This window comes from Nannospalax galili, unplaced genomic scaffold (assembly GCF_000622305.1).
Source record: "Nannospalax galili isolate Female #2095 unplaced genomic scaffold, S.galili_v1.0 scaffold309, whole genome shotgun sequence".
Taxonomy (NCBI): Eukaryota; Metazoa; Chordata; class Mammalia; order Rodentia; family Spalacidae; genus Nannospalax; species Nannospalax galili.
The window spans coordinates 272,424-287,358 of NW_008359589.1; the positions used below are offsets into that span (position 1 = coordinate 272,424).

The window sequence follows — 14,935 nt, forward strand, 5'->3', positions numbered from 1 at the left end:
TCCTCCCTGTTCTACTTCCTTCCTGTGCTCATGCCCACACATGTGTATTCATACTCATATATACCCATGCTTTCCCTCTTGTGAGTTCCCTACCTTGGTGACCAACATCATATTCTCAGTACCCTCCATGCCCATTCCTTCAGGGCACAGTTTGAACATCACTTCTCTTGAAAGCCTTCCACCAAGGACACTGGCCCCTGAGCAGTCTGAATCAAGTGCTCCTGCTTGCTCCTTCTAGGGAACCCTGTACTATCTCTGTCATAAGATTTATTGCAATGTGCTGTAGCAACTGCCTACTAGTATAACTCATCACATGATTTGTTCTGAGAGGGATTCACATGAAAAGCTTCCAGTGTGTACTAATTAAATGATTTAATGTAAAGAATTTCTGGAAGGAATGGCTAGATGAATGGATCAGAGAGAAACAAAACTGGGGAGGGAAATGGACTGCAGCATCGCTGTACTGTTTCAACCACACACTGAAGTCACTTGAGGATCGTGTACCACTTGGTGTCATCCCAGATATATGATCCTTCCTTGCAGTTGGCATTGTAGTTGTGTCTAAGTCTTTATGGTCTCAGGTTTAGTGATGAGACTGGGGCTGAAGCTGATGACAAGGAATTGGGGCTGGGCACAGAGCAAGTCTGAGACTGTGAATAGGACTATGAAGAGGCTAAGCACGAGGTGATGGGCAGAAATCATCATAGGGCTGGGGCCAGGCTAGAGATAGGGATTTGGCTGTGTCTGGGAGGTGAGTATGAGACTGGGCTAGGGCCAGGGTTAGGTTTAGAGAGATGGCTAGAGGTGTGGATGTGGCTAGAGTTGAGATACATTTGAGTGTAGTTTCCCCTCCTTCCTCTCCTTGCAGTGTCTGGGACTCTGAAGATCCTCCCAGAAGTACACTTGGATGGAGCCCTTGGTGGATCCATTATCATCGAGTGTCCACTTCCTGAGATATACACAAGGATGTACCTGTGCCGGCAGATGACTAACCCCAGCATATGTGTCACTGTGGTATCCAACAGCTTTGTCAAGGATGAATACAGAAGCCGAGTCACTCTGAAACCATGCTTTGATAAGAATATATTTCTGGTAGAGGTGACAAAGCTAACTAAAAGTGACAATGGAGTCTATGCCTGTGGAGTGGGCACACACACAGACCGGGGCAGGACCCAGAAAGTCACTGTGAATGTCCACAATGGTAGGTGTTCAGAAATGTTCCCACAGAGGCCAGGCATGGTGGTGCATGCCTTTAATCCCAGCACTCAGCACTCAGGAGGCAGAGGCAGGCAGATCTCTGTGAATTTGAGGCCTGGTCTACATAGTGAGTTCCAGTCTGGCTGTGGCTACAGGGAGACCCTGTCTCAAAAAGATCAAAAAGAAAAAGAAATGTTCCCACAGAAAGATTTGGGAAAATCAGGGCAACCATCTAACTATAACAGTTCTATGCTGTATTAGCCAACCCAGTAACAATGGGGTTCAACATAGTTTAACTTCATAATTGATAAACTTCCCAGCCTAGAACTTTCTATCCACAGTGGATGAAAAGAATAAGATAGGTGCTGTCTGTGTATTGTCCATCCTACCAGGGTATGAGGGGAGAGAGAGAGACATGAGACTGAGGAGAGGTTCTGAGGTTGAGGAAACTGGAAGAAAGGACCTAATGGTCCTATATAAATATCCCATGAGAAGTATCAGGTTATACTTGATTCTTGACATATGGTACTTGATATACTTGATAAATGATAAACAGCCATCTATCAACCACATCTAGTCACAACTGTTACTGTATGGTCTGGACTTTCATTTCTCCTTACTCCTTTTTCTTCTTGTTAGTGACTTCTTAACACACGCATGGCTAATTCAGCAGCATATACTCCCAATAGCCTGATGACTTTATACATAATGTTGACTGGGCTAATAGGGAAAGGGTGGTTTCTTCAGGGAGGCCCACATCCAGTTCCTTTTCTGCTTGTCTCTGTGGACCATCCTCATCCCCTCACGGCCTTGGCTGAGTCAGCTTCTACTTATACCTCCAGTCCCTTTCTCAGGCCTATCTTCTCTCTAGAGGTCATCAACATATACTTCTTCCCTCTAATAGAATACAAACCCTTCTGGGAAGATGAGCCGACATCTGGACTTCCAGGATGGTTTGACAGATTTCTGAACCAGCAGATGCCCAATTGGTTCCATGAGGTTACACAGGCCACTCCTTCTGAATTCATATCCAAAGGTCAGTCCATCAAAGCCAGAGCAGGGCCGGGCAGTGCTTTGTTCAGCTCACAGAGTGGCTGACAAGCAGAGATGACTTTCCTGTGTATATTTCCCTGCCTCAGGAGAAGGCCTCCCTGAGATCCACCTGCATCCTATAGCCATGACATCAGGCACTAGTGAGAGAGCTCATGCACATCACTAGGTGGCACCACAAGTAATGAAGTGCCCAGTATACAAAATCTGCACCTTTATCTCTAGCACTTTCATCAATGACTCCAAATGTTTCCCAGCTGGGGGCCATTATGCCTCCTGCTACTGGTAGAGATGTCTTCTTCCTGTTGGCATCTAGTGATTTTAACTCTATTTTGCAATTAAAAGATGAATAACATATTAACAATAAATTTGTTTCAATATCATTTTTCAGTTTGGGGCATGTAATATTTCCATCATATCTTGACAAATACCCTATGAGGTAGATACATTAATTGAACATTGCTACCCTAGGAGACCCTGATGGGTGCCAACAGGAACTTGCAATTGGGCAGGCCATGGAGTCATGACTGTGACAAACAGTAGTGGGATCAGGGAGAATGGTAAGTATATGAAGTCAGAGTGAGAACAGAACTACAAACAAACCACTCCCCCTGCTCAGATGAGGGAAAGTTCTTCTGCCTGGGAAGTCAAGTCTGCCTGGGCTTCCTGGAGGAAATGGTATTTGAATAATATTTATTCATTGTAGATAGCAAGAACAAAGAAAATGTGAGCAAAAGGGAAGAAATTATTGAGAAAAGAAGAGGTAGCCCAATTCTGCTAGAGACTGGAGACACAGTCTATACATAAAGTAACCTTTTTCTGCTATCTCCTGAAGCTACCACACCAGTTCCAAAGACTGAGGTCCCTCCAATTCACCAGCTCTCCAACACGGCTCCAATAACCCACCATCCTCAAGTTTCCAGAACATCTTTGGTAGTAGCTGTCGAGTCCCCAGATTTCCTGCCACCTACAACAGTCTCAAAGACTTCAGCTCAGGAAGGAGTCAGGCCCCTGGGAGCCAGCTACAGTCACCATACCAGACTTGATGAGCAGAGGTGAGACCCTCAGCATTTGGCACAGGTGTACTGAAAGCTTGAAGTCATCCTGTACCCTTCTTGGCTTTGTCTCCAGAAGTCCACTGAGAAATACACTCCCTGTGAGTTTACTATACAAATTCATAGTCTCCTTAGCAAAGAATACACTTGTCAATGCTCTAGTACTGACCTTCTAGAAAGGCTCCAGTCTTTCAATCATTCAAGTCTGTTTTGATGGGGAAGAATTAAACTAGAAGAAACTTTAAATTAAGATAATTAAATTAATTAATAACTAGTAAGTACTAAAATTACTCTCATATTTTTCCTTTTACTTTTCTAATGTGGGTAACTGGAAATTTAAATTCCATATGTGGCATACACTATTTACTATTGCTCAGCTTTGTCATAAATTGTCCTAAATTGCAGACTTTGATGAACCACTAGGTGGCAGCATTATGGGAGGGCACAAGAAAATCCAGGATCAAGTGTCTAATCAAGCACGTTAGTGAGAAAAGGGAACCCAGTATCATTTGTATCCTGTAAGTGCAGAAACTGGAGACTTGAAACCTAAGTGATTTCAAATGAAACCGGGACTCTGGATTTCTATTTCAGTAATCACATCAAGCAAGTAAATGCAATCGACATTTTCTTAATGTCAACTATGTACCTGAGTGTGCTATGCCCTTAAGAAGTTAAAAAATGTTTTTTAATGCAAAATCCAGGTCTTATTAATACAATTCTAACGTGAAAAGATTTCACAAAGCACAAACAGGAACTACTATGTATTAGACTCTGCTATGAAGAGGTGCATTTTTTTTAAACTTTTACAAAACCTTTTGAGAATTTTATACATGTATGTAAGGTGTTTTGATCAAATCCATGCCCACTCCCTCCCCTCCAACATTCCCCCCTCTGAAGATGTAACCCTAAAATCTTTTAAGGATTAGATACAAGCTCCCAAATACTTTTGACATTTTTGGCCTTTGGAACAGAGTATGTTGCTTACATTCTTTATATCCACTATTTTGTTTCATATTCATAACAGTTCTATGGCAGGTTTTACGATTTCCATAAGGTTCAGAGAAATTAAGAGACTTGTTCAAGACCGCATACAAGACCTTTACAGATCCTGGCCTTGAACCCAAGTCTCCTGATCCAATAAACAAATCTCTGGGGGGGGGGGCAGAATGTAGAGAATGTTGTTAACAGAGTGAAGTTTGACTCATCCCCCAAATAGGTGACCACACAGGGTGCGTCTTTAAACGTCCACGGTCACGGTCACTTACCTTCTCTTTTTCCCCTCTCTCCCTTTCCTTCCCTGCCAAGAACACGCAACCATGACCCACAGACTGGGAGGGAAGACCAAGAATTTCACATCCTGATTCCAAGCGTCCTGGGCCTTCTGTTGGCGACTCTTCTGGGACTGGTGATAAAAAGAGCCATTCAAAGGAGGAAAGGTGAGGTGCTTCTGGGCTTCAGTTGGGAAAGATGAGCTACCCAAAGAGCCTAGAACCATACAGAGGGGACCAGAGCGGGAGATGCCTGCGGACCGAGCCGAGGTGGAGAGTCGCCCAGGTCCTTTGGTCTTCTGGGAGGCCAAGATCCTAACTTCTGCGGTCTGCACACTCTCTATCCACACATGAGCCATTACCAGGCATTTGGGGAGAGGGGCAGCCCTGAATCTGGGAAAGGGGAAGCAGGGTGGCCGCTGATGCCATTTCCTTCTCGCTTCCTCCTGACTGCCGAGAAGCCTTCTCCAGGAGCATCCGCCGGCTGGCGGCGAGGATGCGCACCCAGGGCGGCTCCGGGCGGTCCCCTGCACAGCGGCCCAGACCTTCGCGGAGGCCGCGCTCGCAAAATAACGTCTACAGCGCCTGCCCGTGGCGCGCTCGGAACGCTGACGCTGCAGGTGAGCGAACCCGCGGGAGCCGGAGCACGCAGGCCTGGCCCGGGAGCAGGGCGGGACTTGAGCTGGAGCCACGGCCAGGCCCTCACCGCTTTGCTTCTTCCAGGTCAGGAGGCGCGCCCTCTGCCCAGCGCCGGAGCTTCAGCGCCCAGTGCTCCGCCTCTGGTAAGCTGTGGTTGCCTTAGTTACCTGGCTGTTAGCCAAGCATTTTTCCTGGGCTCCACAGATGCGGGACTGCTTGAGCCTGGTAGAGAGTGATAGCTGGTATCTCTACAGTAACTGATGCTAACGGGGACTAGATTTCTAGCCGGTTGAAAGTGGATGAAAGCTGCCCTGACCGCTTTACACTTCTCTGAGGAAGAACGTTCTAGTAAACTCTCAAAGGAAGAGAAAGCAGTGGGGCAGTAAGGATTGATTTAACGTGGCAAGGCGGAGATGCAGCCGAGTCCTTTTGTTTTCCCAAATTAAGGAAGCATTCTTTAAAGTATTCTCAAGGTCTAGAACACTGGGTTCAGTAATCAGAAAAAAGATTGATAAGGGTGCCAAATGTGTGCTTTAATTAGTGTAACCTAAACACATGCTGTTAGATTTAGTAGAGCAGAAAAGGAAGGAGTTTAAAGTTTAGAAATAAGAGTCTGAGTCAGAGCCAGACCTGCAGCAGGCAAGGAATGTGCTCCTTCACTCAAAGAACACAGCAAAGCACAGAAGCTGTGGACAGAAACAGGTATCTGCATGAAAGGGAGGGGTGGTTTGGACTTATATAGAAACTTGGTTGAACACAGCTGCAAAAGTTATTCATTCCAGGGTCTAGTGTCCTTGAGGGTCTCTCTCCCTAGATTATTTTCTCAGGCAGGTGAGCTGTCTTAGGACACCAAAGGAGGCAGGCTGGCTCCATAAACAGTCTCCCTCAGTTCAGAAGTGACCAGCTGATAAGGCTTGAGCAAGGTCAGCCTGCCAATTTAGGGCCAGTTAGTCACTTTAAGGGATTTATGGCTTTCTCTAATGAGGTTTGTGGCTCTTCTGCAATTCACACATTCTGTCACATGCAAGACCTAAAAACACAGAGATCAGGAAGACTTGCAGGAAGATCTGCTAAAAACACAGAGATCAGGAAGACTTGCAGCCTGATTTTCCTCTCAAGCATCAGAACAGAGGGACAGGAACAAGTAGGGTAATCCATGAGGCCATTCAGAGACATTTCACTCCACTAGCCCCTGGAGTTTTGCCTGGGCCATAGTCAATATTCAGCCACCAGCACCACCCAAAAGAAGATGAAAGAGAAAACTGCTTCTTTAAGATCTTCACCCTTAATTTTCATACCTTACTTCCACTTGCCTCCCATTAGCTAGTCATTTAGTAGCATCTAGCTTCAAGGGAGGCTGTGAATGCCAGCTCAGGATGGCAACCTTAATCAAATGATTGTGTGCCTCATTAAAAAGGGACAAGTACTGGAGCATGGTGGTACAGTACCACTTTAATCCCAGCATTTGAGAGGCAGAGGCAGGCAGAACTCTGAGAGATCGAGGCCAGGCAAGTTCCAGGTCAGCTGGGTCTACAGGAAGACCCTGTCATAAAAAAAAGAAAAAAGGAAGTGAGACCTAGCCCTGCATAGCCACTTCCAGCCTCTTGGGCTTATCTCTCCTCTCAAAAAATAAATAGAAGATTCCCTGAAACTTGGGAATGAATGACCCAGCAGAGCCTATCTGCTCTGCCCCCAAACCAGCCTTTTCCTCTGAATCTGTCCTGTGATCACAGACCCTGTCCTGGGCTATCCCTTGCTCAGTAAGAGCTAGCCCTGTCTCTCTATGTGAGAGACACTCATTCCCTTGATTATGGCAAAAACCTGACAACAAATTTACAAGGTACACATTCTTAACAGCTGACTACATCAGCCTTCATAGTGAACATTTTTATTTTTATTTTTTGGTCTCTTTGAGACAGGGTCCCCCTGTAGCCCCAGCTGTCCTGGAATTCACTATGTAGACCAGGCTGGCCTTGAACTCACAGAGATCCGCCTGCCTCTGTTTCCTGAGTGCTGGGATTAAAGGCGTGCACCACTACACCCAGCCATTTTTATTTTTTAAGTCAAATCAATTAACACACAGTGGGAGATAGTAGTGTTTTGGTTTTTGGTTTTGTTTGTTTTTTTTGTTTTTGTTTTGTTTTTTGGGTTTTTTTTGAGACAGGGTCTCCCTGTAGCCCCAGCTGGCCTGGAACTTCACCAGATGGCCTCCATCTCACAGAGATCCACTCTGCCTTCCAAGTGCTGGGTTTAAAGGCATGAGCCATCATGCCCAGTAGTAAGATATAAATTGTAGACATTCCTTTCAGTGGATGCTGACTGTATCAAGAGTGCTGCTGCACTTCTGGTTCTTAGAACTCATGTTTAAATGACTGATCACAGTCACTACCATGGAAATCTTCTGTTGATATTACAGTAATTGTACCATGTCAGAGTCTTGGCACAGCCATGTCCTCTAGAACTGCCATGATGGTGAAGGACCCTGAAGCTTCTCTCTGGGAAAGAGAAGTGCCATAGTGCCCACATGTTCTACAGTCTTCCTCCTCTTCGCTGCCCAGCCCTTTTTTGGAATGCACTGTCATGTCATGTTATAGCCTCTCCAAGTCCTTACAGACTTGGTATAAGAAGTGATTCACCCTGCCTCTGAATAACTGCCTAAGAAGATGATGCATATTTATTCCACAAGTCATATCCCTTTATCCCCAGGGGGAGAGTTCTGCAGCTGGGCCTCCTTCACACTCATGCTCAGCCACATGATTTCAGTCTGTACCCCATTTAAAGCATATCCTGTCCACATTAGATTGAAGTATTTTCCAGTCATCTAGGGTGAGACATCACCCTGAAAATCCCCAGGGCTGGCCCACTTAATGGAGCTCAGCCACTTCTGCATCTTTGCCGTCTAGAATTCAGCAACTGTGTCCATGCTCCTCCATTTCCTGTAGTGGAAATCTAAGCTGAACAGATATTAAAATTACCCAGCCAGAGCCAGTGATACTTCTTTGACTGTTTCCAGGTACCCGAAGTTTCCTGGATCTATGCCCCATCTCTGAAGACCAGCTGTGACTATGTGAGCTTGTACCACCAGCCTGCTGCCCACGTGGAAGACACTGATTCAGATGATTACATCAATATTCCTAGCCTGACTCATCTTCCCAGCTGTCTCTCAGGGCCCAGACCTTCATGCCAATGAGTCTTACCTGTCTCCTGATTTCCAGCTCCATTTCTTTGTAGAATCCTCATCACCGCCCATGCCCCATACCCCAACTTGACTACCATCTGGCTATCTGAGTGCCTTGAGAATGATCCTGCCATAAGCTGATTTTGCATGCCATCGAAGCCCTCTATCAGGAGGCTCTGCACATCGAGAGCATTCATTTGTCTCAATACCACCTGTCCTTTTCACATCATCTAATATGCTATTAGACTTCTGTCATTGCTACCTTTGGTCACAGGGTCTTTGCTGCCCTAACCCTAGCTCATGTGGCATCAAACTGGAACTTAGGCATGGCTGCTACTTTAGAAGCCCTCCCCAGGCCTGGTCCTCACACAGACAGAGGCCTTTGGACTGCCTCATGAGGACATGCCTCAGCCCCATGAGCTAGGAAAAGGGTACAGTGTGAGAATGCTCCACTGTGAGCATCTTTGCCCAGATCCAAAGGCCAGCATGTGCTGATGAGTTTCTATTTTTCTTGAGTTCATGTTAAAGGCAATTTATTTGACATGATTATTCTAAATTTTAGAGATAAGCTTGATAGTGTTTGTGATATAATTATGTATAAATCTTAGTTAACTTTCCATCACTTGCTAAAGATAAGTGCATTGACTCTAGCATCTCTCCTCTTTTAAAAACGTCTTTGGTATCTCCTTGCCTTCTTCCATATTTTAGTACTGACACTTGTATACTCACCTTAACTTTGATCTGTTTTAACCATCTGAAATGATCACCTTGCTCTACTTTCAGAAATAAACCCATTTCTTTTCCAGTTCTAGAAAACACATAACGTAGGGGGGAAAGCAGCCTGGGGTTTCTAGGAGGTCAGAGGATCTGAAACAGCACTTCTGTCATGCAAGAAGAGACATCTCACCTATACTTTTCTCTGAAATTTTTAGAGCAAGGCTATAGTCAGATATTCTCTTTGGATTAGCATCAACTATGAAATTCAGCCATAGCCTGGGAAGGCCTTTCCCAGACATACAGCGCAAGCTTCTTGGACACATTTCTAAAAACAGAAAGGAATGGCTACCAAACCTGAGTTGAGTTGCCTTTTCATAGCAGGGAATGTCCTCACAGATTGGACAGTGCTTCCAGGCACAGTGTCACCATCAGCAATGTTAGCTGAACAATGACATTTCATGTCAGACAGTAGACAAGGGAAGAATTACTGGGATAAGAAAAGAAAGGAACACAGAGAAACAGGGTAATAGAATAGGGTGGGAGATCAAGCAAGAACAGAAGTATGCAGTATGAATTGGTTTCGTTTTAACCTGGATATTATCTTTCATCCTTTACTTTTCAAATCAGTGCTCTTCATTTCTACCCCAGTTGTCCCTGTATGATTTCTCTGCACTAAAGTTTATTTCCATATCCCATCATCACTCGTTGCTCCTCAACAATCCCAAGAGAGGCAAAAACGAAAAATCAATCCAGTTTAAATATTTGCTGAGTGCCTATCCACTGCCCCACGTTATGTAGCCAGATCGTGGCATTTAATAAGGTGAAAATGGGGCAGTATATTCTGTGGTCTTCATGGAACTTACCATCTCACAGATATAATTTCCACTGAAACACTGACAATAATTAAATACAGTTGTAGCATGTACACAAATCCACTTTGTACATTATTCACAGCATCCAAAGTTGCCTTCCATGACTGTCATTTGAGCTGCTGAAAAATTCAGTCTGAAGCTAAGCCTGAGCCAACAATGGGGCACATGACCAAGGGTGTGAGGAGCCCAGAGAGCAGCACAAACATGAGCAGTGGCTTGAAATGACAGAGAGAGCAAATGAGGGGGTTATCCTGGTCTAGACATTCAGTAATGGTAGAATTTCTCCATCCAGGTCAGGAGAATGTCCACTTCCCCAAAGGCTTTCGTCAAAGCTGCTTCTGTGTCCAGCTACAACAAAAGGAGAGTTGGAGGTCAAACATGGTAACTATAAGAATAGCTTTCCTTCCAACCTGCTTTACCTGAAACAGGCCTGATTTCAAATTAGCTGGATTATATATGCAATGGCCTCTGATAAACTGATCCTCCCATCACTGTGCCCCACCTATGTGTGCTTGTTTCAAGAGTGAGGACAAAGAGGGTACTGAATAACAGGTAAAGAACCAGGAGAAAGCATGTGGTACCTGGAACAAGAATGAAGCCTAGGGTAGATGTGGTCTACCACCTGAATTCACTGAGATCCTAAGACATGAGCCCAGGTTTGCATCCCACCATTTATTTGTACACTGGTTTAGCTGGTCCTCCCAAAAGTGATCAAAATTATTTGTGATGGCTTATGCAAAGTAGATGTTTATTTTTGCAAATATACTTATTCTCCCACTAAGTCAGGTGGGTTTGGGACAAGCCTGAAGGAATCACCTACAGTAAATTGTGCTATGGGGCCTCTGGGGCACTCTCCTATGGCAGTTCAAGGTAGCCTGCTTCTGTCAAATAGGCATGCTCCTACCTCCTGGCCTTACCTGTTTGAATGCTCTCTTGAATAGTAGAAATCGCCTATGTGCACTCTTATAAATGGAAAGCATATCATTTTCTTGCTGAATAACAGAAAAAAAAAAACGTGTCTAAAGTTAGATAGGAGTAGAGATGAGCTCCTCCTGCTCTCCCTGGTGATACCAGGGTGGGCGCCCAAGGCCTAGAAGTCCTGCATTCTCAAGGAAGCCAGTGTCAGACTCCTGCCGTATGGCCGGGCTGTCTTTTCTCACAGCACTGCCTCCAGGAAGGCATATCACCCCCATTTTAGAGATGACAAAACTGAAGCCAAGAGAAATTGATAACCTTGTAAAATGTCACTAGCTAATCAGAGCAGACCCAGACCTGAACCTCGAATACTTTTCCATGATACACAGGGCTCTTTCCTTTGAAATAAAAGCAAGGACTAGATAAAGGGAGTGGGGTATTCTCAATCACACCACTTCCCAGGCTTCTAGCCCAGCTTGTTCTACTCACACAAGGTCGCAGTTTTGATGTGATGACAATAAAGTTATTGGCCAGAGTGGAGATTGACTTCAAGATCTTGAATTCAACTCTTTTGTTGTGGTAGTTTTTGAAAACAGTGTTTAAGTAGAACTTCAGCAGGCTGTGGACAAGGTAACAGCTCTCAGCATCCTGAGAAAGAACCAGACCACTGCAAAGCCACGGCCTCTGGCAACCCTGGCCCCTAGAGGGAAACCCACATACCACCCAAGGCAAAGGAGCATGGTAAAGTCTTCTTGGAGATGATGATGGCATTAGATGTATCTAAAGGGGTCTTGTGAAACAGTTTGTATTTCACAAGAAGAGCCCAGACCCCAGAAAGAAGTTACTTTCCCAAGGTAACTCAGCCATCCCAGACACTAGCCTGACTCCCAGAACTCCTGGCTCACCATCCAGCTAATTTTCTTTCTTCTATACTACATGGCCTCATTAATATGATAGATCCTGAAAAGCACGTCACCTTGGGCCTCATGACTGTTAGAAGGAAAATACTGGAAGAAGAAGAAACCTACTGTCCTTACACACAGCAAGTGCTGCCTAGCCCTCTCTGTGAATAAAGCTTGGCACATCTCAAGGATCAGTATGTTCTTGCTCACAGACTATCTAGACAGGTGAGAGAAAAGGTGGAGACAGAAGATGAGCTCACTTCAGTAGATACCCACCATATTTCCATAAGCAAAAGCAAAAGAAAGATGGCTGGCAACTGACTGACTGGCTTAGTGGAGAAGGATGTTTACCAACTTCCGTTTTCCACCCTTTCCCATACCCACAGAGCAATAACCCCAGATTCAGACCACCCAGCCTCATACCCATCCCTCTCCTATGTTGGGTCAGCTAGAGCAGAAGGGAAAAGCATCCATCAGCCCCACAAGGGGCGGTATCATCTTTCCTCATCATCTTCTTACCGAGACATCATGCAGAACCTCTGGCTTCAACAGCCGGACACTTGTGATGTTATCCTGAGTTTGCTTTGAGAATAAAAAGAAAAGATGTCTCCAGGCTAAAGGTCTGCATAGAAACCAATCTTGCCAATATGCTTCCCCAAGCCCTGAAACTATCCCATCTGTGAGACGCCAGAGATCAGAGGAACCAAAGGAGAACCCAGGAAGGGGCATTCTGAAATAACTCCTAGGGAGGGGGTACAGGACCCATCCATAGGAAAACCACTAAGCTTACGCAACCCAAAGGGGCAAATGGAATTCCAGAGGTTCTTAGAGCTGGAACACAGACTTCATGAAACTTTCATTCCTTTGTCATTGAGACAGGAGAAAATAAGCCTGTTTGGTTCAAGAACCACAAAGGGTAGGGTTTGCCCCCATAATGCACATGGGGAATGGACTGAAGGGACATGGCTGCACCTGGAGCTGCCTCTTGTCCTTGATACCCTCTCTATGTATTCTGAATCTCTTATTCTGGTGGTTGAATTTAGAGCCAGGGCACATCCAGGATGAAACTGGACCAATCGAATTCTCTTCTTCATTTCCCCTTGGGCTTTACTGGAGGCTGACCATCTATTAGTAAGCCTTAGTTTCCTCATGTGTAACACAGTGCTCATGATGCCTCCTGATCTCTCAGAGTTCTTAAGTAGAAAACTGATTAGCAAACTGTGAGTGGATTCATAATCATGAAATGGTACCCTCCCCCTAGAGAACTCTGGAAAAAGGTCCAGAGCAAGCTTCCACTCACCACAGAGTCCTTCACAGCCCGGAAGGCCTCCCACAGTTCCAGGAGAATCACGTTCTCCACTCGGCAAGGCCCAAATCGGAATTCATGGCCCCGGAGCCCTGAAACTTGGTTCCAGACAAGCAGGATCAGGCTCAGGCAAGACAGAGTCTGTACTCCTGAGCTCATCTGCGGTGAAGAAAGAACAAGTGCATCTTCTAAAGAAAAGGAGGCTTTCCCTGAGGCTCCCTCTCACCAGGAACTCTATACTCACAAATAATGCTCCCGGAGTTGGCCTAGGCTAACCTCAGGAGCACACAATTGGGAAACCTGTGACCAGAGAAGTGTTGTGGTTTGAATGTCTCCACCAAAACTCACATTTAATCCCTACTATGAGCTATTTAGAGGTAGAACCAGGTATGACCTTTAAGAGGTTATTAGGTTACCAGATCTCTTCCCTCTTGAATGAATTCATGAATGTATGGATTGCTAGACAACGGTTATCTTGAAAGTGGGTTTCTTATAAAAGCCAGATGGCTCCTCCTTGTCTGTGTCCTCTTGCCACATGATACCATGCCCTGCTTGGGACTATGCAGAGTGCGTAGCACCAATAAAGACCTAGCAAATATGGCTCCTTAAACCTTCCAGTCTTCAGAACTGTGAGACAAACCTCTTTTCTTTATAAACTAACCAGTATCTTTATAAAATACCAAGTTAGAACAACAGAAAATGGACTAAGGTGAGTTCCTAGGCAAGAATACTACAAACCCATGGCTTTGCAGGGTGCACTGGAGTGGAGCAAGGGCCTTTCCATACTCCAGCTCATACCTGCTGTGGTTGCTACCTCTTTGTCCTCCTTCACTGTCTCCACACTCCTCCACACACCTGCCTCTCCTTTCTTCTCCATTACAGTTCTCCTAGCCTCCAAAAGAAATTTGACCAAGAAGGAAGAATAATGCTCCCAGGAACATATCTAGAGAGTCCAAACTTACGAGGAGAAGGAGCTCACCTAAACATTTGGTTTTCTAGGACCTAGAAGACATAAGTGGATCTATTTCTCCTTCTAGAAGGTGACTAGCCCTCATCCCTCATCACAAGGTAACAGAGGGGTTAATCAGGGCCCACTGAGAGGGGTGCAGAAGGCAGGTCTGAATCACACGCTCACCTCTGCCACCCCAGCTGACAGACTCCCTCTTAAGTCTAAGGATTGATCTTTCCAGTAAGAGAAACCAGAAAGAGGAGTTATGAGTTCCAGGTGAATCATTTTCAAAACCTTTCTCTGAAGTGCCAATTGGAAATGACTGTGTGATGGGCCTTCAAGCAGAAGAAGTCAGCACTGTTATCATGGCCACATACAGAAAATGTCTACACCTCCTTGCTCTTTGCTTTTCTTCCCTCTTTCCTCCCTCCTTCACCTTCTTTCTCCTTTTTTTCCTACTTTCTCAACAACCTTACAAGAGCATTTCCTGTCTACACACTGTCCTTGGAACTAAAGAAATGTTCTCCACTCCCAGAATGGCAGAGAGGTCAGAGAACCTGACTTTGGAATGAATGCCAACACCTAGGCTAGGTAAAAAGTGCCCAAGGCCAGAGTCCGTTGTCAACATCCTCTTATTCTGTTCTTTCAAATGCTACAGGCTTTGTAGCCTCTCTTAAAAATTCATCTCTGGGTCTTATAATCCTCCTGACCTTCCTCCCCTCCAGTCCAAATTCTTCTTGATGGTAACTTGGAGAAAGCAACTCTTTATTCAGTTTTTTCCTCATATAAACATTCAAAATGTTGATATCTGTATCCTTCCTTTAACCCTCATTGCTAGATGAGGCAGCAGTCTGAAGCCCCAGAGCAAAGACCACAGGAACCCCCAC

At 45.2% G+C, this 14,935-nt stretch overlaps 2 protein-coding genes across 2 annotated transcripts; one reads left to right on the forward strand and one right to left on the reverse strand.

Moving 5' to 3' along the window:
* The first annotated feature begins 687 nt into the window (after window positions 1–687).
* Window positions 688–8,959, forward strand: Fcmr (Fc fragment of IgM receptor). The gene is made up of 8 exons (XM_008823350.3): window positions 688–751; window positions 869–1,201; window positions 2,102–2,233; window positions 3,083–3,302; window positions 4,608–4,738; window positions 5,032–5,190; window positions 5,294–5,352; window positions 8,223–8,959. The coding sequence occupies exons 1-8, from the start codon at window positions 688–690 to the stop codon at window positions 8,397–8,399; spliced, it is 1,275 nt and encodes a 424-aa protein (XP_008821572.1). The 3' UTR covers window positions 8,400–8,959.
* On the reverse strand, window positions 8,907–13,276 carry Il24 (interleukin 24). Its single transcript, XM_008823351.3, has 5 exons — window positions 13,094–13,276; window positions 12,313–12,375; window positions 11,381–11,539; window positions 10,894–10,968; window positions 8,907–10,324 (listed from the first exon to the last, which is right to left on the reverse strand). Exons 1-5 carry the CDS (start codon window positions 13,256–13,258, stop codon window positions 10,241–10,243), a joined length of 546 nt encoding a protein of 181 aa, XP_008821573.1. The 5' UTR covers window positions 13,259–13,276; the 3' UTR covers window positions 8,907–10,240.
* Between the last annotated feature and the right edge of the window lie 1,659 nt (window positions 13,277–14,935).

What these genes read in the sequence shown, in the direction of transcription:
- Fcmr (XM_008823350.3), top strand. Translation starts at nt 688, where the DNA reads ATGGGCAGAAATCATCATAGGGCTGGGGCCAGGCTAGAGATAGGGATT. An exon ending in AGCCATTCAAAGGAGGAAAG is followed by an intron (nt 4,739 to 5,031) that starts GTGAGGTGCTTC and finishes ACTGCCGAGAAG; the next exon opens with CCTTCTCCAGGAGCATCCGC. An exon ending in CGCCCAGTGCTCCGCCTCTG is followed by an intron (nt 5,353 to 8,222) that starts GTAAGCTGTGGT and finishes GACTGTTTCCAG; the next exon opens with GTACCCGAAGTTTCCTGGAT.
- Il24 (XM_008823351.3), bottom strand. Translation starts at nt 13,258, where the DNA reads ATGAGCTCAGGAGTACAGACTCTGTCTTGCCTGAGCCTGATCCTGCTT. An exon ending in GGGCTGTGAAGGACTCTGTG is followed by an intron (nt 12,376 to 13,093) that starts GTGAGTGGAAGC and finishes TTATTCTCAAAG; the next exon opens with CAAACTCAGGATAACATCAC. An exon ending in CATCAAAACTGCGACCTTGT is followed by an intron (nt 10,969 to 11,380) that starts GTGAGTAGAACA and finishes TCTGTTATTCAG; the next exon opens with CAAGAAAATGATATGCTTTC.